This window comes from Podarcis vaucheri (assembly GCF_965113315.1).
Source record: "Podarcis vaucheri genome assembly, chromosome: 3".
Lineage (NCBI taxonomy): Eukaryota > Metazoa > Chordata > Lepidosauria > Squamata > Lacertidae > Podarcis > Podarcis vaucheri.
In genome coordinates, this window is record NC_138761.1 from 25,941,767 (window position 1) to 25,967,961 (window position 26,195).

The 26,195-nt window shown below is 47.0% G+C and overlaps 1 protein-coding gene across 3 annotated transcripts in view; it reads right to left on the reverse strand.

The window, feature by feature from the left end:
• The window catches only part of UBR2 (ubiquitin protein ligase E3 component n-recognin 2), a 55,361-nt gene extending 51,626 nt beyond the window's left edge, over positions 1-3,735 (reverse strand). The window contains exon 1 of one of the 3 annotated variants that reach the window (XM_082217233.1): positions 3,438-3,728. In XM_082217233.1, the coding sequence (XP_082073359.1) occupies positions 3,438-3,581 (144 nt within the window). In that variant the 5' untranslated portion in view covers positions 3,582-3,728. Of the gene's footprint in view, positions 1-3,437 lie in introns of all 3 variants that reach the window. The other 2 variants (XM_082217232.1, XM_082217234.1) reach the window with 2 other exon arrangements.
• Between the last annotated feature and the right edge of the window lie 22,460 nt (positions 3,736-26,195).

A 26,195-nucleotide genomic window follows, 5' to 3' on the forward strand; every position in this document is an offset into this window, starting at 1 on the left:
AGTTATTTTCTGGAAATATTTTGACTTGATAACATATTCAGAATGCAGAACCCGGTTCTGGCCAGGGAGGGCAAGGTATAAATAAAATTATTTTATTTTTATTATGATTATTATGCATAAAGTACACAAATTAATTATAAGGGGGGAAACCCTAGCTTGAAAAGCTTGATATGTCAATCAGATCATCTGATTTATTTACTGATGAAGTTGTATAGCACTTTTAAGTGAACTCAAAGCAGAAGCCAAGGAGTTGCCATATAATTTGTATAAATGTGCTTGTGGATAGGTCAGGCTGGAATGATACAAAATTATCAACTTTTGCATGTAAATTATTTTAGCCACAATTCAAGAGTCTGAATTAAACAATTTGAATCATGGCTTTCGTCTAATATAGTGCCAAGTAACAGCGCAAGTGTTAATCTTTGTTACTTAGTGCTAAACTGAATCCAAGCCAATGTCTTCTTGGTAGAACCTTGTCCACTTTCTAATTCCTCTTAGCAGAAAATCTAACATAAAAGCACAACTAAAAATGCAACTGTGCAATTATTGTTAACCTCGATACTCAACAGTGTTAATCACCTTCAAGAACTTGATCTTCCATTGATTTTAGATTTTTAAAAAACAATCACTTTGATTAAGAAACAACCTTAAATGAAGTAGATTTAAAGTATCATTTACAGTAAATACACAGAATATGTAAATAAGGTTGTCAGTGTCATTAATGGTTAAAAGTGCTATTTTTGTCATCACTAATCAGTGGGCTGAAAACAAATGAGCCACCTACTGCTTTTACAACAGCAGCAAATTATCTATAAACAAATGTATTTATTAGTTGTTACTATTTATTTCAAAAGGATTACTGCCATAATAATGTTTATTGATGATATTTAAACATACTGTATCTGCAAAAATCCTATAACCATGCTTACAGATTCAAATATGCTACTTTTTACACGAAAATAAAACACTTGTATTTTTCAAGTGCAAATAATTTATAATTTCAAATAAAAATTAAAGCCACATTGTAATTATATTCTTTCTAGGTTTTAATTCTATGTACAGTATACTCAGAGAACATTTAATCATAATAAACTAGTCACATAAAATATATATTTTTAAAACCTATAAAGCTATAAACAATTCCATAAGCATAGTTTGTGATAACATTAGAAAAGTTAAACACAACTGAATATTAGACGTCTTTGGTGACTACACAGGAGTGTCTCGGCTACAAGTTTGCCTTCTACTGTACAAGATATACTTTCCTTTGTTTGACAAAAGGGTGCAAGATACAAAAGATAAGAACATACTGTTTTTTCACAGAAAAAGAAAAGGCAACTGTATGTTACCACAAGTTCCCTACAAAATTTCAAATCTCCACAGGAGAAACAGAGAGCTTCACATACTAACAAGATTCAATTTTCTATACCAATCTATTTAATAATTAAAACCTTTTATTTAACATGTTACTGATAGCTATTATGAGGACTATAAAACACTCCATATTGCTAAAAGCCCCACAATGGGAAACAGATTCCAATTCCACAATTCTATGTGCCAATCCTGCAAACGGTTGTGGGTTTGGGAAGAACCAAATCTGCAAGCACTAGATTCAAGATGTCTAAATATAAAGATTATCAATTACACAGGATGCTACTGAGCTCAATTGTGAATTTATTGAGCTTAACGTATAAACATAAAGTAACAACAATTATGATAAGACATTTCTGGGAGTCAAGAGAGTACCATGAAAAGGTATCAAGACTTCAACAAAAAAAGCTAAAATTCAGTCCTGGGAGGAAAGTTTTTTACTTGGTAAAAGAAGTCAGGAGCTCAGTTATAAAATTAATAAATATTATCATGTCATATAATATTCTGGTCATATGAGGTGCTAAAATGAACAGGCTGTTAGAACATTTTTGACTTGTGACATCTAATTCATCTTATATTTTACGAAACACACAAAAGGAACAGAATGATGTCAAAACATAACTCCATATCCATCTATACAAAGTTACACCATGACACTCCATCAAACTATACATTCTCCAACCTTGCAGGGAACTGCAAATTTTTACTAGGCTGCTCATGTATTACTGGAGTGTTAAAAGTTTTAAAGTCTGGCAACTGGAAGAAATTGTTGTCTGCTTCCCAGAGCTGCTCATATGAACTAAAAGATGGGTCAGATGAACAATTTCAGAGCTATTAAAAAAAAAACCACGAGTTCTGTTTAAGGGGCAACTAGAAAGAATATTCCCCAAAGAGACAGAAGCAGCCTGCCCTTAAGACTCTTCAATTATACCCTCAGCAACGCTCACTAGCAGTGACTTACAGACACAGAGGCTTGTGATGAAGTGGTTTAGATGGGAGAACACCTGCCATTTCCCATGATGGCTTTAAACTTAGAGACGAGGAGGGAAAGTGCGAAGCCACCGAATATGCAATATTTTAATGTCAACCACCATAGCCTATTTATGACTGGTACCAGAAGCTCTGTTTACAAATTAAATACAAGTCAAAGAAATCAATCCCAAAATTTATTGCAGGAAGGAATCTATTCCCAATAGCCTTAGAGAAGAAAAAGCAGCCAAAAAATAAAAATAAAAATAAAAAAGTAGCGCACTTCAGATCGCAGTTTGGTTCACCCGGCTGACTTGTGCTCCCTCGAATGAAGTCCGTAACTTACCACGGACTCGTCGGGGGCAGCATGCAACCGATCCTGCTTGCAGAGGGGTTACCTCTCTTGCCCCCCTTTCGCCGCTACAACCTGTCAGGGTCTCTTTCACACGACCCTTCCCCGACCCAGAAGACCCGCCGCGTTGCTCTCCGGAGCATCAAGGGAGGGTGAAAAATCAACCCCGGGGCTCTCTCGATTCATGCTCGGTAGGAGCACTGCGGCACAACTCCTTGCCTAACTTCGCAGACCATTTTTATTTGTTTGGGGAACTTGCTTTTCCCCTCCCTCCTCCCTCGCCGTTTCTCCGACGCCAAGCAGCGAAGACCCTCCCGCCTTCCCCGCTAGGCAATAAAACCTTTTGTCACGCGCAACACCCCCTTTCTTTTTCTGCTCGCCGAGCTTTGTCTTCTCAACTCCCTTCTTCTTCTTTTGCGTGTCCACCTGCGTGTCCCCTTCACTGGACGTGGCTCCCCACCCCCTATTTCTGGGGAGCGAGTGTCTGCCCGCCCCCCCCCAAATTCTAACCTCTCCCCCCAAAAAAAAACCCCCAACTCACCCTCTCCGGCCCCTCGCCTCTTTCTCCGCCCGCAGCCCCGAGCATCCCCTCACAGCCTCCCTCCTCCTATCCTCGTCCCAACCCACACACCTGTCAGCCTTGCCGGGCCTCATAATGCCCAGGTCGGACGCCCACCCCCGGGCCGGCCGGCCAAACACCTCGGTCTCCCTTCCCTCGGCGTCCCTTCCCCCCGAGGCCTCTCACCAGGGCAGTCTCCTCAGCGGAGCACTCCAGCAAGCTCCTGTCAATAGCCGGGACCTCCGTCTCCCGGTCCGCCGCCATCTTCTCTCCTCCCGCGCTGCTGCTGCTGCTGCTGCTGCTGCTCCTCCTCCTCCCCCTCCTCCTCATCCGCCTCCTCCGTCGCCAAGTCAGTGGCACCCGGAACCGGGCCCGGCCGGCCGGCCTGACCTGTAGTACCTGCCTGCCAGCCTGCCTGCCAGGGAAACCCGCTTCCGTTCCGAGGCCAACCCCGCCTCTCCCCAGGCGGCCCGGGCCCTGCTCTGCCTTCCCTTCCCGGGCGGAAGGGACGCCATTTCGGGGTCCCGCGAGGCATCCTGGGAGTTGTAGTTCTGAAGCAGAGGTGCGGTGGGGGGAGCCCTTCGGAGGGGCGAAACGTCCCCACCTGTTGTGATCTGACGAGCCTGTTTGTTGTGGGCGCAGCTGCCGAGCTTGCTATTGGCTAGTAAACAAGGAAGGCGGCTTAATTTGGCTTAATTTGTGCAAAGCTTAGGCTCCCCAAGGGCTTTGTTGGCTTAGCCCAAGCGTGACTAGTAGTAAATATTTGAGCAGGCCATTGAGCATGTACAGAGTGGGTTTGAGCGCTCTCTTTAGCGTGCACATCGCTGGGATTTCAGGGCGGTGCATGGAAGGTACCGCAGCGGAATTTGCTCGTCTAGATGAAAATAGGATTATTAAAACTATTCGTTCATCCAGCGATAGTACTATACTTCTTTTTGTTTCCAATATTTATCTGCTAGCTTGAACACAGACAACTATAAATGAAGCTCTAGTCATTTTGCAAGACTTAGCTTGTACTGTATCACACCCTTAAGCTTACCCAATTTGGTATTTCTAGTAATTATAAAATAAAATAAAAATATTTAAAACGTAATGGATGAGAACGGGAGAGGCTTGTTTAACACTTTGTCCTGTAGGGAGCAGCAGTGTACCAATATGTATGCTTTTAATGTGTGTGTGCATTACATATACACAGCACACTGAAAGTTTTAGTCTCTGAAACTGCGTGCATATGCATGCACAATATATTAATACCGGAGGCAATTTAAACTTGCAATGACTGATAGAGTTATCTGTCTTTTGTAAAGAAAGAAAAGACAAATGTCTCGGACAGTCTGATGCATTTTTTATTTCTGTCAGAAAAGTCTAAAGGTCTGTTTCTAAGCACAATGTTGGAACAACCCCACCGGAATCAATGGGGCGTCTATTGATTGATTTACTAAAACATTTCTATCCTGCCTTTCTGTTGAATGGCCTCAAGTTGGCTAACAATATACCTTAAGAAAAAACCAATAAACAATAAAGGAACACACACACACAGCTATCAGAATAACAAATGGAGACAGCCAAACAAATCAGTAAGAACAACACATTACTTTCTGTACCCCAGGCCAGCTCTACCATTAGGCAGAGTGAGAAAGCCAGCTCAGATAGCTGATTTTGTGTGCCACAAAAGGGCAGTAAATTGCTGCAATTTACCTTCCTCTTATGGCACTCAAAATCAACTGAGTTGCATTATTGTTTTATTTTAACTGACGGGGCAGAGGTGCTTGTGGGATTTCAAATATCTATGTGGTATGGAATATACTACAGAAGCTACTGTGGGCAGGGCAGGCTTTGAAATCATTCTCTAGAAGAGAATGAACTATAAATAGGCCCACTGGTGCCAACTATAAGGGGGGCCCTGAGGGGCCAGGTACCCACAAAAAATTGTTGCGGGTGCCTGGCACTTGCACTGTGGGGTCTCCGACACAATTTCCTGGGCCTCACAAAGCCCCAGAAGTTGCACCCAAGGCCTCACAGGTAACATCCAAGGCCTTGTGGGGCTTCCGACTCGACTTCTGGGGCTCCCAGGCGCTGCTGTGGCACATGCAACATAACATAACGTCATGTTGTCACAGTGCAGTGTGACGTCATGATGTCTGTTATGTTATCCGTTCCGCTGGGCACCCATAATGTGGGGCCCAAGTCAGTACCCCTGAATAGGCCTCCTATCGAGCCTTTTGGGTGCTCAAGGAAATGCCCCCTCCTGACATACTCTTCTTTCTTTTTTTTTTGGACTATTTAGAATGTGTACCTTTATATTCCTACGTCATAAACCTTAGCGCCTGCCGTCTGGAACGCACTCCCATCAGATTTCAGTGAAATAAACAACTATCTGACTTTTTGAAGACATCTGAAGGCAGCCCCGTATCCAGAAATTTTTCGTGTGTGATGTTTTGCAAATTTTTGTGCTGTAAGCGCCCAGAGTGGCTGGGCACAATTTTTATTTCTTGGACAAAGTGTGTAAAAATAAATGACCCTTCCTGTGCGGGGGTGGGGGGGAAACCCCTGAAAACTACTCTTTATGCCATAGATTCTGAACTGTAGAGAACCAGTGGTGGGAAAACGGACAGCAAAGAAAATTCCTTGTGTTTTACCTATTGTGTACAGCATGGACAGGAAACCTGTGGCCCTCCAGGTGTTGGACTACAACTCCCAGCATCCCTGACCATTGGCCATACTGGTTGTGTCAATAGCAATATCTGGAAGGCCAAAGGTTGCCCATTCTTGATTAACAGAATGCCTGTCTGGGCAATTGATGGAAAACTTTGTAGCTAAACTACCTCACCCAGGCAACTCACGAAGAGGGTGTCCCACTCTCAGCAAGGCCCGCCTAGCCTTTCAAAAGGAAGGAGTGCAGGGAGTATGTCGCTCTGTGATTGAATGATTTATCCATACTTTTGATCTCTCATGTAGTTGCTTACCCTTGCAATCTGTGACTGCCTTATGTACCACTCTGACCTGAAAATAAAAGCCTTTGGCAAAACCTGTTGTGAGTTCCAGTTCCTCGTTGCGTATAGCTGTCAACCGTCCTTTATTTGGCGGGAAACTCCCTTATCCCAGCGCCATGTCCCGCTGCTGTCCCTTATTGATGATGTCCCTTAAATTTCCCAGGTTTCAAAGAAAGCAGCTCCTCTCCCTCCCTCCCTGCCGGCCAGGGAGGAGGGAGGCTCCAACTATGTTGCTTGGCTGCATTACTCACCCAATAAGGAGTCTAAGAGCGACTGGGGGGGTGGAGCTTGTGTGAAGTTGTGGGCGAACATAGCAGACGACACAGCGATTTCTCCAGAGCAGCTCTTTATTTGTAAGCTGGACAGAACTGAACAGCAAACAGCTCAGCCGGCCTGCTTTTATAGGCAGCCGGCTGTCAACATTGTAGCAACAACAACCCAGGGTTTCCTGCCTAAAATAACTGACGTGGACCTGAGTGAAAACTATCTACAGTATCCCCCTGCTGGCCCAGGGTGAGAACTTCAGTACATAACACCCCTCCCCACCGAGATAAGGCGTTAGTTACAATCGTAATGGTTTCCTTATATACAGCACTACACGTAATGGTTCAATTAGGCACAAAAGCATATCGGTTACATTTCCCATACTTAGACCAACAGTGATACATGTCCAACAACATAGTCCTTTAAATAAGTTGGGCGCTTGGAAACTCTGCCAGACCGCCGGGGACTGGTAGCCAAGCCCGGGGGGCCACACAATTCTTGCTGAGGCTGTGGTGCGACCCTAGGTGGCGTTGAAACCAAATCCCCTGGATCCGCTGCTGTGGGTGGAGCCTCTGCAAGTGGAGTGGTCTGAGTCTGTGGTAAGTCAGGCAGACCCTCTGAAGCGGCTTGGTTCGGCTCCACGCTGGCAGTTTGCGAGGGAGGTGTAGGTGGAGCCTCGCCATCTGTAAGTGTCTCTTCTGGAGCCACAAGCGCAGTTGGGGGCACCACGGTAGTGTCCAAGTCCCCAACCCTGCGCCTAAGCTGGTCTATGTGCCGGCGCCACAAGCGTCCGTCTTCGAGTGCCACCTGGTACGAGCGAGGTCCAGTGACTCCCACTACTGTGGCTGGCACCCAAGGACCGGGCAAAGACCTGGTTTCCTGGAACAAAAGACCGTGGCGCGTTGGCACAGCCTGGGGGTTCGGCCACGACAAAGTCCGGGTGCAGCCGGTCGAGAGGTGACCTGAGGAGGCGGCCAATTAGCAGTTCAGCAGGACTCCGCCCTGTGGCCGCATGAGGGGTGATGTGTTGCACGAACAAGTATTCGACGACCCGCTTGTGCCAGTCTCCCCGGTCCAGGCGCGCCAGTGCTTTTGCCGAGCGCACCATTCTCTCCGCTTGCCCGTTGCTGGATGGATGAAAGGGTGCCATTAGGGCATGGCGGATGCCCAGTCCCAAAAGATACCGCTCAAAAGTGCCTGACGTGAACTGCGGTCCGTTGTCGGAGACAAGGACATCAGGACACCCATGCGTTGCAAACAGGCCTTGCAGCACCCGGATGACGGCCTTGGTAGGGGTGGAGGGCATCAGGGCCACCTCCAGCCATTTGGAATAGGCGTCCATCACTACCATAAAGGTCCGGCCGTGAAACGGGCCAGCCAGATCGATGTGCACCCTCGACCAGGGTGTCTTTGGCGTCTCCCAGGTGTGTCCCTTAGCTGCCGGTGGTGCAGGCCTCGATTCTTGGCATGCTTGACAGGCGGACACCCAGGCAGTGATGGTATCGTCCATGTTAGGCCACCAGACATAACACCGAGCCAACACCTTCATTTTGACAATTCCCGGGTGGCCAACGTGCAGAGCCTCCAGGACGCGTTGACGGAGTCTTTGGGGAATCACAATGCGGTCTCCCCACAGCAGACAGCCGCGATGAGCCGAGAATTCATGTTGTCTGGTTGCGAAGGGCTGGAACTCCGATGCAAAAGGCCCTTGTAGCCACCCCCTCCACACCCAGTTGAGCACACGGCTGATGGTGCGATCCTGGGCAGATGCGGAGGCCACAGTGGTAGCCGATACAGGCGCTGCCGGAAGATCCTCAATCAGGAGGAGCGATGAAGCTGGAGCCGGGTCTTCCACAAACGCTGGAAGAGGGCAATGGCTGAGGGCGTCAGCCTGGCCCATCGATTTCCCCGGGCGATGGACGAGCCGGTAGTGGTAGGCAGCCAGGAAAACAGTCCATCGCAGCATGCGTGGCGAGAGGACCGGTGGAGTTGGACGATCACCGGCGAGGAGGCCCAGGAGCGGCTTGTGGTCAGTGATGAGGTCAAAAGTCCTGCCATAGAGGTATTCATGGAACCTCTTCACTCCAGCCAGAAGTGTCAGTGCCTCCTTGTCGAGCTGGCTGTAATTCCGTTCCGTCGGAGATAGCGTCCTGGAAAAGTAGGCGAGCGGTCTTCTCTTCCGTCTGGAAAACGGTGACTAAGGACAGTGCCGATGACAAAAGGTGAGGTGTCGCAGGCAAGGACCAGCGGCCTGGATTCACTGTACTGTACCAGCACACGGTCCGATGAAAGGAGAGCCTTGACCGCGTTGAAGGCCGCCGTCTCCCAATGACCCCAGGACCAAGGCGTCTTTGTGCTGAGGAGTCGGTGAAGAGGCTCAGCCACCGTGGCTTTGTGGGGCAGGAACATGTTATAAAAGTTCAGCAGCCCCAGGAACGCCTGCAACTCCGTCTTGTTCTTTGGGATGGGGGCCTGCTGGATAGCGCGGATCTTGGATGTGGTTGGGTGAAGGCCGGAGGCGTTGATAAGATAGCCCAGGAACTCTACCTGTGGAACAGCGACCCGGCACTTCTCCCTCTGTACCTTGAGCCCGGCCTCTTGGAACCTGGTCAGCACGGCACAGAGGAGCTCGAACAGCTGCTGGTGTGAGTCTGCGGACACCAAGACATCATCAAAATATGGTACCACGCCCGGACGCCCTTGCAGGAGATGCTCCATAAGGCTTTGGAAGATGCCAGGAGCCACACTCACCCCGAACTGCAACCGGCGGCAACGGAATGCCCCTCGGTGGGTGGCGATCGTCTGGGCTTCAGCAGTGGCATCATCGACGGGCAGTTGTTGATAGGCTTGGGCAAGGTCCAGCTTAGCGAAGAGGACCCAGGGAATGCAGCAGGTGTTGGACAACAGGAACCGGATAAGCGTGCTGCTGAAGTGCCTTGTTGATCGTGCACTTGTAGTCAGCGCAGATTCTCACCGACACGTCTGGCTTGACAGGCGTGACGATGGGAGTTTCCCACTTGGCGTGGTCAACCGGCTCCAAAACTCCTTGGGCGATCAGCTTGTCCAGTTGTTCGTCCACCTTAGCCTTGAGAGCAAAGGGAACCTGGCGTGGCTTTAGCTTGATGGGGGCGACTTGTGGATCAAGGCTAAAGGAGATGGGAGTACCTGTATATTGCCCCAAAGTGCCGTCAAAAACCTCGGCAAAGTCTTTGACCAGACCCTCAGTCTCTGCGTTAGAGATGCAGTTGATGCCGGTGACTTCCAGGCCGAGGGCATCAAACCAGCCTAGCCCTAGGAGGCTTGGCCGCTGACCTTTGACCACCACCAGTCGGAGCAGGCCCGAAAAATCCTTGAAGGCGATCCGGAACCAGCCAACGCCTACCACGGGAATGTCGTTTCCCTGGTAGTCTCTCAGGTGTACGTGGTGAGAGTCGAGTTGCCTTTTGGACACTCTGGGTACCAGTCTTTTGATGGTGCTCCAAGACACGATGGACAGGGCAGACCCGGTGTCGATCTCCATGTCACATGGAGCTCCTTCAATGAGCACCATGACGTTCAGCTTGCGTTGCGTAGGCAAGTCGGTTTGGCCAATCGTGGTTCCAGATGGGCAGCGGCAGTTGGTGAGAGCGAAACAGCTTTCCTTGGCAGACTGGAGTGAAGACTTGGACTTGCGAGTCGGTGAAGGGGGAGTGTCAGACCTTAGTGATGTGGCCCCTTCTGGAACACTTCCTACAGATGGCGTCTCTGAATCAACACTTGGCACGGGAATAGTTGCCTCCGCAGCCGGCACATTCCGGTTGGCCCTTGGACTTCTGTTGGAACTTCCTGCGCTCCTGCTTTGTCTGGTGCACGTCATCGTCTTCACTGGAGGATGCCTCATCACTGCTGGCCTCTTCATGATGCACTGGAACTGGCTTCCTAGCAAGACGCGGGCTGCTGGACTTGCGGATCTCCTGGCGGAGCGTTCAGCAGCTTCTGAGGCCGCAGCCTCCTCAATGGCTTTCTGTAGCGTGAGGTCTGGCTTGGCGAGGAGACACCGTTGCAGATGGATGTCCCGGACCCCGCAGACGATTCGATCCATCAGGGCATTGTCTAAGTCTCGGAACTCGCAGTGCATTGCAGCCTGTCGCAGGGCGGTGGTGTAGTTGTTGACTGACCCCCCTCTGCCTGGTTCCGGTAGTAGAACGCATGGCGGGCAGCAATCTTGGACGGCTTTGGTGCGTAGTGGTTGCAGAGCTTCTCTTGGATCGTGTCCCACAGTGTTGCCTGGACTGCTTCAGGCGCAACCAATGCTCGGGCCGTCTCAAACACCTCAGGTGCACAGAGGCCGAGGAATAGGCCCCGCTTACGCTCCTGTGATACTTGCGTCAGCTCGTTGGCTTGGAGGTAGCAGTCGAACCGAGCGAGGTAGGAGTCCCATGATTCAGAGGCTGGCGCAAACGGCGGTAGAGGCACAAGTGAAGCCATGATTCCGATGCCAGCGTGAAGGGCAAGGGATGGAACACTGTGCTCTAGCAGAACAGTCAGCTCTGAATTGGTTCTGTTCAGTGATTTCGCTCAGTGATTCAGCGCAGTGATTCAGCTCTGCTCAGAGGGTGGCTGCATCTGGCTCTAATGTCCATCGATCCCACCTTTGTTGCCAGTGTTAAGTTGTGGGCGAACAAATGCAGACGACACAGTGATTTCTCCAGAGCAGCTCTTTATTTGTAAGCTGGACAGAACTGAACAGCAAACAGCTCAGCCGGCCTGCTTTTATAGGCAGCCGGCTGTCAACATTGTAGCAACAACAACCCAGGGTTTCCCGCCTAAAATAACTGACGTGGACCTGAGGGAAAACTATCTACAGTATCCCCCTGCTGGCCCAGGGTGAGAACTTCAGTACATAACAGCTTGCATACCTTGTGCCGATCAAATCGGCCGCATTGCTTGGGGACTGGGTTTTGCTCAGCATTTCCCAGCAGAGAGGTGACGGTGGCTTTCCTTGCTGCATCCCCTTTGCCGGGTTGCTGCGCTGTGGGAACCACCGCTTGAGGCTTCATTTGGCTGCTGGCTGGGCTTTCTGCCTTTGGCTCGGAGGGGCTCAGAAGTTGAACATACCTGTGCTTGGAAAACCCCTTATTTTGGCTGCTGATCCCTTATTTTTGAGGCTGCTGGTCCCTTATTTTCAAATCTGTAAGTTGACAGCTATGTCATTGCGATGGGAGGAGCCCCGTGGCATACTTGGCAGTTAGCACATGCACATGCTGAACAATATAGAGGTGTTTTCTCATGACTTTTGCTTAACTAGAAAACTGAAAGTTCTCCTGAAATATCACTGGATCTGGGAGCTGTGTATTTTGGTCATTCATTCATTCATTCTGGAGAATACGGCCCTTTAAAAAATTGTTCCTCCCTCTGTTTTAACCACACAACCCAATTGTCTTATTTCATTCTGTGTCAACTTAAAGCGTTTCAAATGGACAGCTTGGATGAGACTTTATTTTATGGCACAATCTTAAGGTTTCATGGCACTGAGTTCCTGTATTATATTTAATTGGCGGCTGTTTTTAGCTGCCTCATTTGGTTAATATTAATTATTTATTTATAGCACATAAGTGCTTATTTTATTATATGCTTGGTTCATTTTATTTTATCTTCTGTACCCTGCCTTGTTATCTTTATCAATGGGTTATTATTTTTTTAAAGTAAAATTGACTTTAAACATTCTGTAATTATCCCACTCTCTAATCCAAAGTGATTAGAGGTAATTAAAGAGCTACTTAAGGTGCACTCATCACTATTTGGAAAGGCAAAAGCAAATTTAAAAATAAAAAATGGTCTCTATTCAAACCCATATGCTTCTTTTTTTTATATAAGTAATGATTAGTCACCTTTGACCATACCGCTACATTATGATAAATGACATTATTTATTATTAAGTGAGAAGAATCAGAAGGAACTGGGCTGTTCCCAGAACATAATTGCTGGTATGAGAGTGCATGGAGAGAGTGGGATCACACCCATTTGCCCTGTCTTATGGCGCTGTGGGTTAAACCACAGAGCCTAGGACTTGCTGATCAGAAGGTCAGCGGTTCGAATCCCCGCGACGGGGTGAGCTCCTGTTGCTCGGTCCCAGCTCCTGCCAACCTAACAGTTCGAAAGCATGTCAAGTGCAAGTAGATAAATAGGTACCACTCCAGAGGGAAGGTAAACGGTGTTTCCGTGTGCTGCTCTGGTTCGCCAGAAGTGGCTTAGTCATGCTGGCCACATGACCTGGAAGCTGTACACCGGCTCCCTCGGCCAATAAAGCGAGATGAGCGCCGTAACCCCAGAGTCGGTCACGACTGGACCTAATGGTCAGGCGTCCCTTTACCTTTACGGCCTGTGCACATTTTGCCAAAGATCTGAAAAAGGCCTATGCATGCCCAAGCATTTGGGATGATACATGTTGCAGGGTTCCCAAGTTAACCAAGAGTTATGATGATTGTGCTGATTGCATGTAGGGACAAATTTGGATCTTTGGCTGAGCACAGACACAGCAGAGTCACACCAGCTGGCAGGATCCTGCGCCACGGATTCACATCTGTGACTCGTATGAATAATAATAATAATAATAATTTATTATTATTATTTATTTATTATTATATTATTTATATAGTTGGTCTGTCCCGTCCATCTGGCTGGACTTCCTCAGCCACTCTGGGCGGCTTCCAACAAAATATTAAAATACAGTAATGCATCAAACATTAAAAGCTTCCCTAAACACGACTCACGTTTCCTTCACGTTTAAGCCCAGCGGCAAACATGCATTCCATCATCCCTGTGCCTTCAGAGACCGCAGTGAAACTCACACAGATATTACTAAAAAGGGTCCGAATCTTTGTCTAATACAATTATACTAGCTGGAAGACTTCCTTCGCTCCAAACATTTCAGTTTGTAAACTGCAAAGTCAAGCGAAGGACCTCAGCTGCAGTTCCCTTCAGGTTGCTGATTATTTGCTTTCTAGATTGGTGATTATATGAGATGAATTCCCCCATTTATTTTTTTAAAGGTAATCAGTATACCAATTTGAAAATACATGTATGACAATGCTACATTTCTGAGAAGTCAAATCCTGTTGGGGAGAATTTTAAAAAACACATGTTTACAAATCATATTACAGGTGAATTGAATGCAAATGTCAAGATATCTGGAGGACACTGAACTGAATATAAGAAGAGTCTGGAGGTTTGGGTGAATGGCCCATCTAGTCCAGAATCCTGCTCTCATAATGGCCAACCAGATGACTATAGAAAGCCTTCAAAAGTTCAAATAGGATCTGAGCAGAGCATCATTCTCTCCTCCTGGGATTCCCAGCATTCAGAGGCATGCTGCATACTTCGCTTTTCAAATGATGTGATTCTATCGACCTACAATGTGACCCACTATTTAAACCAATTGGGTGTGCTGGTGGCACTGTGGTCTAAACCACTGCCGATCAGAAGATCGGTGGTTCAAATCCCCGTGACAGGCTGAGCTCCTGTTGGTCTGTCCCATCTCCTGCCAACCCAGCAGTTTGAAAGCATGCCAGTGCAAGTAGATAAATAGGTACCACTGCGGCAGGAAGATAAACGGTGTTTCCATGCGCTCTGGTTTCCGTCACGGTGTCCTGTTGCCTCAGAAGCAGTTTAGTCATGCTGGCCACATGACCCGGAAAGCTGTCTGTGGACAAACGCCGGCTCCCTTGGCCTGAAAGCAAGATGAGCGCTGCAACCCCAGAGTTGCCCAGGGGTCCTTTACCTTTTAAAGGTAAAGGTAAAGGTACCCCTGCCCGAACGGGCCAGTCTTGACAGACTCTGGGGTTTGTGCGCCCATCTCACATCTATTGGCCGGGGGCCAGCGCTGTCCGAAGACACTTCCGGGTCACGTGGCCAGCGTGACAACGCTGCTCTGGCGAGCCAGAGCCGCACACGGAACGCCGTTTACCTTCCCGCTGGTAAGCGGTACCTATTTATCTACTTGCCCCCGGGGGTGCTTTCGAACTGCTAGGTTGGCAGGCGCTGGGACCGAGCAGCGGGAGCGCACCCCGCCGCGGGGATTCGAACCGCCGACCTTTCGATCGGCAAGCCCTAGGCGCTGAGGCTTTAGCCCACAGCGCCACCCGCGTCCCTTCCTTTACCTTTTAACTTAAACCAATAGTCAACATAATTTCATAACACAAAAAGACAGGATTTCAGACAATTCCATTTTCCTCTAGTTATATCATGCCATGTTGCATCCCACCTCACATTGTTCCAGAAGGTTCCCCAACCCTCCGAAGCAGATTTTCAGGGGGTCTCGAAGGACTGTGAGAGAAACTGGTAAAAATTGCCTCCCTTTCTTCTGCTAGCTGCAGTACTCTGGAACCAATCCCCTATGTTTACTGTAACAATGTTAATCTGTTGCATATTGCACTTAGTTCAAATTATTTAATAATTCTTAGAGATGCTCATGTTGTTGGTTTTTTGTTTTAAAAATTCCTTTACTTAACGCCTTCAGACTGGAATTGATTCCAAAATATAGACCTTCAATAGTCTGAATACAAACGGTCTGTGGGTGGATCTAGACACAGGTTAAAAACACTATAAATAAGTCAGAAATGAAATCGTTACAAGAAAAAAAAAGCCTGTGTAAAAATCCTTATAACCTCCTTTTTGCTCTCTGGCGCCATCTGGTGTTGCATGTTTATAACATGTTCAAAACGTATTATTGTGATGAATGTAAGAGGAAAGCACTCACAATAATCTATTTTAGATTTCAAAATAAAGCACAAATAGAAGCTGATATGTCAGTCAAAATAGTTGCTGTAAACAGCAACTAAAAAAAAATCTAGTCTCTTTCCTGCTTACTGATACCATCAAAGAACTGCTTTACCCTTTCCTATCTGCTTTTTCGTTCGGGCAGTGGTACAAACTGTGGTAAACAAAAAACAAAAATATATATCTAAAGGAGATAAAACATGGTTGTACTTCATGGTCACAAATTCCAAGGTGGTTGCTGCGTTAATCAGCAACTACTACAGCTAAAAAAACAACAACAAGCCAGTGTTTTGTGGCACCATTCAGACTAGGGCTAGATGTGTTTCAGTTAAACGTGTTACAAACTTTGCATGAGAAATTGGGTAAGCAAAAACTGAACTCCACAGCGCCATCTGGTGTCACAGTGTTAGAAGGCATAAACAACTCATGTAAAGCATTTTTTCTTTGCCAACGCAGCTGAGTCCTTAGGGCTTAAATCCTATATGCAAGGCATCCCCAAACTCGGCCCTCCAGAAGTTTTGGGACTACAGTTCCCATCATCCCCCCTTTTTTAAATAATAATATTTATTCCCTTTACAACAATTTAAACACTTACAGAAAAAACAAAGAAAAAACAGTACATTACAATACAAAAACACTACAGAAAAATTAACAAAACAAAACAAAAACAATTTAAAAACACATCAAAAGAGAAGGGAAAAAAAACACTTGCAATATCTTATCTTTCTTTCACATATTTCCACGGCCTCCTCACACTTCCCTTTTTGTATTCCACTTCTATTAATTATTTCAGCAATTCCTTTCCATCTTCCCCTGTTTTCTATCCTATAATTATCTTAACACATTTTAACCTTATTTTCCTTTAATACTCTATTAATCTATTTATACTTAATTCCTTATAACATTTCTACTGAAGCCATATAACTTCATTCCAACATTCTTCTAACATTCATTAATTTTACAATATTTCTATAAATAATCTTTAAACTTTTCCCAGTCTTCTTCCACCGACTCTTCTCCCTGATCTCGGATCTTGCCAGTCATTTCCGCCAATTCCATCTAGTCCATCAACTTCATCTGCCATTATCCAACACTTCAGTGCTTCCAAGAGACAACCATTCTCTCAGCCAGCAAAAAGCAGATGGTTCACAACAAAGTTTAGGGGTCTGGCAGGGCAGGTCCACCTCCTTCTTTAGCATCTGTCAATATCTTAAATTTTACTTGAGGCTTCCTGCCCTGCCAAACAAATCCAGAAACATCCCTCTGCCACCTCCTGAAACAATCCATCCCATCCAAAACTTGCACTATTTGGAACAAAAGCAACATCCCCGGCAACACAGCAACCCTCATCCCCACCACAACAGCTCAGCCCAACAATAGCAACTTCAGATTTGTCCATATTTCCCAATCCCCCTTCTCTTCAATCCAACGTCCTTCAGTTACCCTTAAATCAATTCACATTTTTGGTGGTCATACTGACCCCCAAAAGCCTCTCTTTCTCAACCGATGTTAGTCCTGTCTCCTCCTGAATCATAGAATCATAGAATCATAGAGTTGGAAGAGACCACAAGGGCCATCGAGTCCAACCCCCTGCCAAGCAGGAAACACCATCAGAGCACTCCTGACATATGGTTGTCAAGCCTCTGCTTAAAGACCTCCAAAGTAGGAGACTCCACCACACTCCTTGGCAGCAAATTCCACTGTCGAACAGCTCTTACTGTCAGGAAGTTCTTCCTAATGTTTAGGTGGAATCTTCTTTCTTGTAGTTTGGATCCATTGCTCCGTGTCCGCTTCTCTGGAGCAGCAGAAAACAACCTTTCTCCCTCCTCTATGTGACATCCTTTTATATATTTGAACATGGCTATCATATCACCCCTTAACCTCCTCTTCTCCAGGCTAAACATGCCCAGCTCCCTTAGCCGTTCCTCATAAGGCATCGTTTCCAGGCCTTTGACCATTTTGGTTGCCCTCCTCTGGACACGTTCCAGTTTGTCAGTGTCCTTCTTGAATTGTGGTGCCCAGAACTGGACACAGTACTCCAGGTGTGGTCTGACCAGAGCAGAATACAGTGGCACTATTACTTCCCTTGATCTAGATGCTATACTCCTATTGATGCAGCCCAGAATTGCATTGGCTTTTTTAGCTGCCGCGTCACACTGTTGGCTCATGTCAAGTTTGTGGTCAACCAAGACTCCTAGATCCTTTTCACATGTACTGCTCTCAAGCCAGGTGTCACCCATCTTGTATTTGTGCCTCTCATTTTTTTTGCCCAAGTGCAATACTTTACATTTCTCCCTGTTAAAATTCATCTTGTTTATTTTTGCCCAGTTCTCTAATCTGTCAAGGTCGTTTTGAAGTGTGATCCTGTCCTCTGGGGTGTTAGCCACCCCTCCCAGTTTGGTGTCATCTGCAAATTTGATCAGGATGCCCTTGAGTCCATCATCCAAGTCGTTGATAAAGATGTTGAATAAGACCGGGCCCAAGACAGAACCCTGTGGCACCCCACTAGTCACTCTTCTCCAGGATGAAGAGGAACCATTGATGAGCACCCTTTGGGTTCGGTCAGTCAGCCAGTTACAAATCCACTGAGTGGTAGCATAGTCAAGACCGCATTTTACCAGCTTCTTTACAAGAATATCATGGGGCACCTTGTCAAATGCCTTGCTGAAATCAAGGTAGGCTACATCCACTGCGTTCCCTTCATCTACCAGGCTTGTAATTCTGTCAAAAAACGAGATCAGGTTAGTCTGACATGACTTATTTTTCAGAAATCCATGCTGACTATTGGTGATCACAGCATTCCTTTCTAGGTGCTCACAGACTGTTTGCTTAATGATCTGCTCCAGAATCTTCCCTGCTATTGATGTCAGACTGACTGGGCGGTAATTATTTGGGTCCTCTCTTTTCCCCTTTTTCAAAATAGGGACAACATTTGCCCTCCTCCAGTCTGCCGGGACTTCGCCTGTTCTCCAGGAATTCTCAAAGATGACTGCCAGTGGTTCTGAGATCACATCTGCCAGTTCTTTTAATACTCTTGGATGCAGTTCATCTGGCCCTGGAGACTTGAATACATCTAAACTAGCCAAATATTCTTGTACTATCTCCTTAGTTATTCTGGGCTGTGTTTCCTTTGCTGAATCATTTGCTCCAAATTCTTCAGGTCGGGCATTGTTTTCTTTATCGGAGAAGACTGAGGCAAAGAAGGCATTGAGTAGTTCAGCCCTTTCTGTGTCCCCTGTTTGCATTTCACCATCTTCTCCTCTGAGTGACCCCACAGTTTCTTTGTTCTTCCTTTTGCTACGAACATACCCATAAAAGCCTTTTTTGTTGCTTTTAACCTCTCTAGCAAGCCTGAGTTCATTCTGTGCTTTAGCTTTTCTGACTTTGTGTCTACATGTGCTGGCTATTTGTTTGAATTCCTCTTTGGTGGTTTCCCCCCTTTTCCATTTTTTGTACACATCCTTTTTTAATCTTAATTCAGTTAAAAGTTCTTTAGATAGCCACCCTGGCTTCTTTAGGCACCTTCCATGTTTCCGTCTCATTGGTATTGCCTGACGTTGTGCTTTTAGTATCTCCCTCTTAACAAACTCCCAGCCATCATGAACTCCCTTTCCTTTTAGTATTGTTGTCCATGGGATCTCACCCAGCACTTCCCTAAGTTTTATGAAGTCGGCTTTCTTAAAGTCAAGAAATTGAGTCCTAGTATGCTTGGCTGCTCCTTTCCGCTGTATAGTAAACTTCAGAAGAGCATGATCACTCGCGCCTAATGATCCTTCCACTTCTACCCCACTAACCAGGTCATCAACATTGGTTAGGACCAGATCTAAAATGGCTGTTCCTCTTGTTGCTTCTCCCACTTTCTGGACAATGAAGTTGTCTGCAAGGCCAGTGAGGAATCTGTTTGACCTTATGCTCTTGGCTGAGTTTGACGTCCAACAAATATCCGGGTAATTGAAGTCCCCCATTACTACTATCTCCCTTCCTTTTGCATGCTTGGCCATCTGTTCCAGGAAGGCATCATCTATGTCCTCCGTTTGGCTTGGGGATCTATAGTAAACTCCCACAATGAGGTCTCTGTTATTCTTCTCTCCCTTAATTTTGACCCAAATGCTCTCACTTTGGCTTTGAGGATCTAAATCTTGGATCTCTTCACAGGTATACACATCCCTGACATATAACGCCACTACTCCTCCTTTCTTGTCTGGTCTGTTTCTCTGAAATAGATTGTATCCCCCCATTATTACATTCCAATCGTGGGACTTATCCCACCAGGTTTCAGTGATGCCTATTATGTCATATTTAGTTTGCTGTACCAAGAGCTCAAGCTCATCTTGTTTATTTCCCATGCTTTGCGCATTAGTGTACAGACATTGAAGTCCATTAATCATTCCCCCGTGTCTCTTATTTAAGGATTTTTTCCTCCCACCACTAGGTCCGTGTGCTGTTTTCTCCATTTGGTCTATGACATTTGGATGATCATCTTCATTAATTGATAGGCTCCTACCTTCAGGAGCACTGTCTCCCTCCCCCACATTAGTCAGTTTAAAGCCCTCCTGATGAGGTTTCTGAGATTTTTGGCAAAAACATTTCTCCCAACCGTTGTGAGGTGCAGCCCATCACTTGCCAGAAGTCCATCTTCAAGAAACTGCAGTCCGTGATCTAAGAATCCAAACCGTTCCTGTTTACACCATTTGCGAAGCCAGCTGTTCACTTCCACTATTTTCCCCTCTCTCCCTGGGCCACGTCGTTCAACTGGGAGGACAGATGAGATGACAATTTGTGCATTTAGTTGCTTCAATTTCCTGCCGAGAGCCTCGTAGTCTCTTTTGATCTTCTGGAGGCTATTGCTTGCAGTGTCATTGGTTCCCACATGAACCAAGAGGAAGGGGTATTTGTCAGTGGGTTTTATGATTCCATGCAGTCGTTCAGTTACATCTTGGATCTTAGCCCCGGGGAGACAGCACACTTCCCGAGACATCTTGTCAGGCCCACAGATCACTGCTTCTGTTCCCCTCTGTTGCTGCTCGTCTTCATATACCTGATCGACTGTAATGAGGGAGAGATCCTCAAATGGAGTCTGCTCTTCGTCTTCCATGCTAGGGGAGAGGACCTCAAAGCGATTGTGTATTTCTAAGCAATCAGAGTGAACCCTGGGCCTCCTACTTCTTTGAGTCACGTTTCTCCATATATCTGGCTCCTGTGTTGGTGAACTAGACTCCTTCTCAGGGGAGTCCCCTGTCTCCTCCTTGGTGGAGACGGTGTGCTCTGTTGCTTCCAAGAAGAGCTCCAGCTCTCTAATTCTTTGGAGCGTAGCTACACGTTCCTCCAGTTGCTGGACTTTGTCTTTTAAGAGGGCAATCAACATGCAATTGCTGCAGGTAAAGCTGCCTGCAACCTTTGGCAAGATGGCAAACATTGCGCAGGAATCGCAGGCGACTGCAGCTGTTCCCTCCCCTTCCATCTTGAGATTGTGTCGTTGGGGTTGGCTACAGAGGTCCTCCATCATAAAAAGCTTGAAGACAGGACAAATAACTTCCGCCCCACAAAAAAACACCTAGATCTCCCCCCACAAACGTTTGAGACTAGCTCCCCTAAATCTAAAAGATGGATCTGACTGCGCGCACCGCTAGGCGCGCGCCGCTGCCCTGCGAACTCTGATAAGCTCCTCCCACAGCTAATCCCCTGCCTCAACAGAAACCCTGCCCCCTCTGACCTTTACACAGGGAAAACAGCTAATGAGCCACAAAGAAACACACACACACACAAGAAAACCCTTTTTGCTCCTTCTTCAACTGATGCCCTGCAAACTCTGATAAGCTCCTCCCACAGCTAATCCCCTGCCTCAACAGAAACCCTGCCCCCTCTGACCTTTACACAGGGAAAACAGCTAATGAGCCACAAAGAAACACACACACACACAAGAAAACCCTTTTTGCTCCTTCTTCAACTGATGCCCTGCGAACTCTGATAAGCTCCTCCCACAGCTAATCCCCTGCCTCAACAGAAACCCTGCCCCCTCTGACCTTTACACAGGGAAAACAGCTAATGAGCCACAAAGAAACACACACACACACAAGAAAACCCTTTTTGCTCCTTCTTCAACTGATGCCCTGCAAACTCTGATAAGCTCCTCCCACAGCTAATCCCCTGCCTCAACAGAAACCCTGCCCCCTCTGACCTTTACACAGGGAAAACAGCTAATGAGCCACAAAGAAACACACACACACACAAGAAAACCCTTTTTGCTCCTTCTTCAACTGATGCCCTGCGAACTCTGATAAGCTCCTCCCACAGCTAATCCCCTGCCTCAACAGAAACCCTGCCCCCTCTGACCTTTACACAGGGAAAACAGCTAATGAGCCACAAAGAAACACACACACACACACACACACACAAGAAAACCCTTTTTGCTCCTTCTTCAACTGATGCCCTGCAAACTCTGATAAGCTCCTCCCACAGCTAATCCCCTGCCTCAACAGAAACCCTGTCCCCTCTGACCTTTACACAGGGAAAACAGCTAATGAGCCACAAAGAAACACACACACACACAAGAAAACCCTTTTTGCTCCTTCTTCAACTGATGCCCTGCAAACTCTGATAAGCTCCTCCCACAGCTAATCCCCTGCCTCAACAGAAACCCTGCCCCCTCTGACCTTTACACAGGGAAAACAGCTAATGAGCCACAAAGAAACACACACACACACAAGAAAACCCTTTTTGCTCCTTCTTCAACTGATGCCCTGCAAACTCTGATAAGCTCCTCCCACAGCTAATCCCCTGCCTCAACAGAAACCCTGCCCCCTCTGACCTTTACACAGGGAAAACAGCTAATGAGCCACAAAGAAACACACACACACAAGAAAACCCTTTTTGCTCCTTCTTCAACTGATGCCCTGCAAACTCTGATAAGCTCCTCCCACAGCTAATCCCCTGCCTCAACAGAAACCCTGCCCCCTCTGACCTTTACACAGGGAAAACAGCTAATGAGCCACAAAGAAACACACACACACAAGAAAACCCTTTTTGCTCCTTCTTCAACTGATGCCCTGCAAACTCTGATAAGCTCCTCCCACAGCTAATCCCCTGCCTCAACAGAAACCCTGCCCCCTCTGACCTTTACACAGGGAAAACAGCTAATGAGCCACAAAGAAACACACACACACAAGAAAACCCTTTTTGCTCCTTCTTCAACTGATGCCCTGCAAACTCTGATAAGCTCCTCCCACAGCTAATCCCCTGCCTCAACAGAAACCCTGCCCCCTCTGACCTTTACACAGGGAAAACAGCTAATGAGCCACAAAGAAACACACACACACAAGAAAACCCTTTTTGCTCCTTCTTCAACTGATGCCCTGCAAACTCTGATAAGCTCCTCCCACAGCTAATCCCCTGCCTCAACAGAAACCCTGCCCCCTCTGACCTTTACACAGGGAAAACAGCTAATGAGCCACAAAGAAACACACACACACACAAGAAAACCCTTTTTGCTCCTTCTTCAACTGATGCCCTGCGAACTCTGATAAGCTCCTCCCACAGCTAATCCCCTGCCTCAACAGAAACCCTGCCCCCTCTGACCTTTACACAGGGAAAACAGCTAATGAGCCACAAAGAAACACACACACACACAAGAAAACCCTTTTTGCTCCTTCTTCAACTGATGCCCTGCAAACTCTGATAAGCTCCTCCCACAGCTAATCCCCTGCCTCAACAGAAACCCTGCCCCCTCTGACCTTTACACAGGGAAAACAGCTAATGAGCCACAAAGAAACACACACACACACAAGAAAACCCTTTTTGCTCCTTCTTCAACTGATGCCCTGCAAACTCTGATAAGCTCCTCCCACAGCTAATCCCCTGCCTCAACAGAAACCCTGCCCCCTCTGACCTTTACACAGGGAAAACAGCTAATGAGCCACAAAGAAACACACACACACACAAGAAAACCCTTTTTGCTCCTTCTTCAACTGATGCCCTGCAAACTCTGATAAGCTCCTCCCACAGCTAATCCCCTGCCTCAACAGAAACCCTGCCCCCTCTGACCTTTACACAGGGAAAACAGCTAATGAGCCACAAAGAAACACACACACACACAAGAAAACCCTTTTTGCTCCTTCTTCAACTGATGCCCTGCAAACTCTGATAAGCTCCTCCCACAGCTAATCCCCTGCCTCAACAGAAACCCTGCCCCCTCTGACCTTTACACAGGGAAAACAGCTAATGAGCCACAAAGAAACACACACACACAAGAAAACCCTTTTTGCTCCTTCTTCAACTGATGCCCTGCAAACTCTGATAAGCTCCTCCCACAGCTAATCCCTGCCTCAACAGAAACCCTGCCCCCTCTGACCTTTACACAGGGAAAACAGCTAATGAGCCACAAAGAAACACACACACACAAGAAAACCCTTTTTGCTCCTTCTTCAACTGATGCCCTGCAAACTCTGATAAGCTCCTCCCACAGCTAATCCGCTGCCCCTGCCTCAACAGAAACCCTGCCCCCTCTGACCTTTACACAGGGAAAACAGCTAATGAGCCACAAAGAAACACACACACACACAAAGAAAACCCTTTTTGCTCCTTCTTCAACTGATGCCCTGCAAACTCTGATAAGCTCCTCCCACAGCTAATCCCTGCCTCAACAGAAACCCTGCCCCCTCTGACCTTTACACAGGGAAAACAGCTAATGATACTCGTCTACACACACACACACACACACACACAAGAAAACCTTTTTGCTCCTTCTTCAACTGATGCCCTGCAAACTCTGATAAGCTCCTCCCACAGCTAATCCCCTGCCTCAACAGAAACCCTGCCCCCTCTGACCTTTACACAGGGAAAACAGCTAATGTGAGCCACAAAGAAACACACACACACACAAGAAAACCCTTTTTGCTCCTTCTTCAACTGATGCCCTGCAAACTCTGATAAGCTCCTCCCACAGCTAATCCCCTGCCTCAACAGAAACCCTGCCCCCTCTGACCTTTACACAGGGAAAACAGCTAATGAGCCACAAAGAAACACACACACACAAGAAAACCCTTTTTGCTCCTTCTTCAACTGATGCCCTGCAAACTCTGATAAGCTCCTCCCACAGCTAATCCCCTGCCTCAACAGAAACCCTGCCCCCTCTGACCTTTACACAGGGAAAACAGCTAATGAGCCACAAAGAAACACACACACACAAGAAAACCCTTTTTGCTCCTTCTTCAACTGATGCCCTGCAAACTCTGATAAGCTCCTCCCACAGCTAATCCCCTGCCTCAACAGAAACCCTGCCCCCTCTGACCTTTACACAGGGAAAACAGCTAATGAGCCACAAAGAAACACACACACACAAGAAAACCCTTTTTGCTCCTTCTTCAACTGATGCCCTGCAAACTCTGATAAGCTCCTCCCACAGCTAATCCCCTGCCTCAACAGAAACCCTGCCCCCTCTGACCTTTACACAGGGAAAACAGCTAATGAGCCACAAAGAAACACACACACACACACAAGAAAACCCTTTTTGCTCCTTCTTCAACTGATGCCCTGCAAACTCTGATAAGCTCCTCCCACAGCTAATCCCCTGCCTCAACAGAAACCCTGCCCCCTCTGACCTTTACACAGGGAAAACAGCTAATGAGCCACAAAGAAACACACACACACAAGAAAACCCTTTTTGCTCCTTCTTCAACTGATGCCCTGCAAACTCTGATAAGCTCCTCCCACAGCTAATCCCCTGCCTCAACAGAAACCCTGCCCCCTCTGACCTTTACACAGGGAAAACAGCTAATGAGATACAAAGAAACACACACACACACATGAAAACCCTTTTTGCTCCTTCTTCAACTGATGCCCTGCAAACTCTGATAAGCTCCTCCCACAGCTAATCCCCTGCCTCAACAGAAACCCTGCCCCCTCTGACCTTTACACAGGGAAAACAGCTAATGAGCCACAAAGAAACACACACACACAAGAAAACCCTTTTTGCTCCTTCTTCAACTGATGCCCTGCAAACTCTGATAAGCTCCTCCCACAGCTAATCCCCTGCCTCAACAGAAACCCTGCCCCCTCTGACCTTTACACAGGGAAAACAGCTAATGAGCCACAAAGAAACACACACACACACACACACACACAAGAAAACCCTTTTTGCTCCTTCTTCAACTGATGCCCTGCAAACTCTGATAAGCTCCTCCCACAGCTAATCCCCTGCCTCAACAGAAACCCTGCCCCCTCTGACCTTTACACAGGGAAAACAGCTAATGAGCCACAAAGAAACACACACACACAAGAAAACCCTTTTTGCTCCTTCTTCAACTGATGCCCTGCAAACTCTGATAAGCTCCTCCCACAGCTAATCCCCTGCCTCAACAGAAACCCTGCCCCCTCTGACCTTTACACAGGGAAAACAGCTAATGAGCCACAAAGAAACACACACACACAAGAAAACCCTTTTTGCTCCTTCTTCAACTGATGCCCTGCAAACTCTGATAAGCTCCTCCCACAGCTAATCCCCTGCCTCAACAGAAACCCTGCCCCCTCTGACCTTTACACAGGGAAAACAGCTAATGAGCCACAAAGAAACACACACACACAAGAAAACCCTTTTTGCTCCTTCTTCAACTGATGCCCTGCAAACTCTGATAAGCTCCTCCCACAGCTAATCCCCTGCCTCAACAGAAACCCTGCCCCCTCTGACCTTTACACAGGGAAAACAGCTAATGAGATACAAAGAAACACACACACACACACATGAAAACCCTTTTTGCTCCTTCTTCAACTGATGCCCTGCAAACTCTGATAAGCTCCTCCCACAGCTAATCCCCTGCCTCAACAGAAACCCTGCCCCCTCTGACCTTTACACAGGGAAAACAGCTAATGAGCCACAAAGAAACACACACACACACACAAGAAAACCCTTTTTGCTCCTTCTTCAACTGATGCCCTG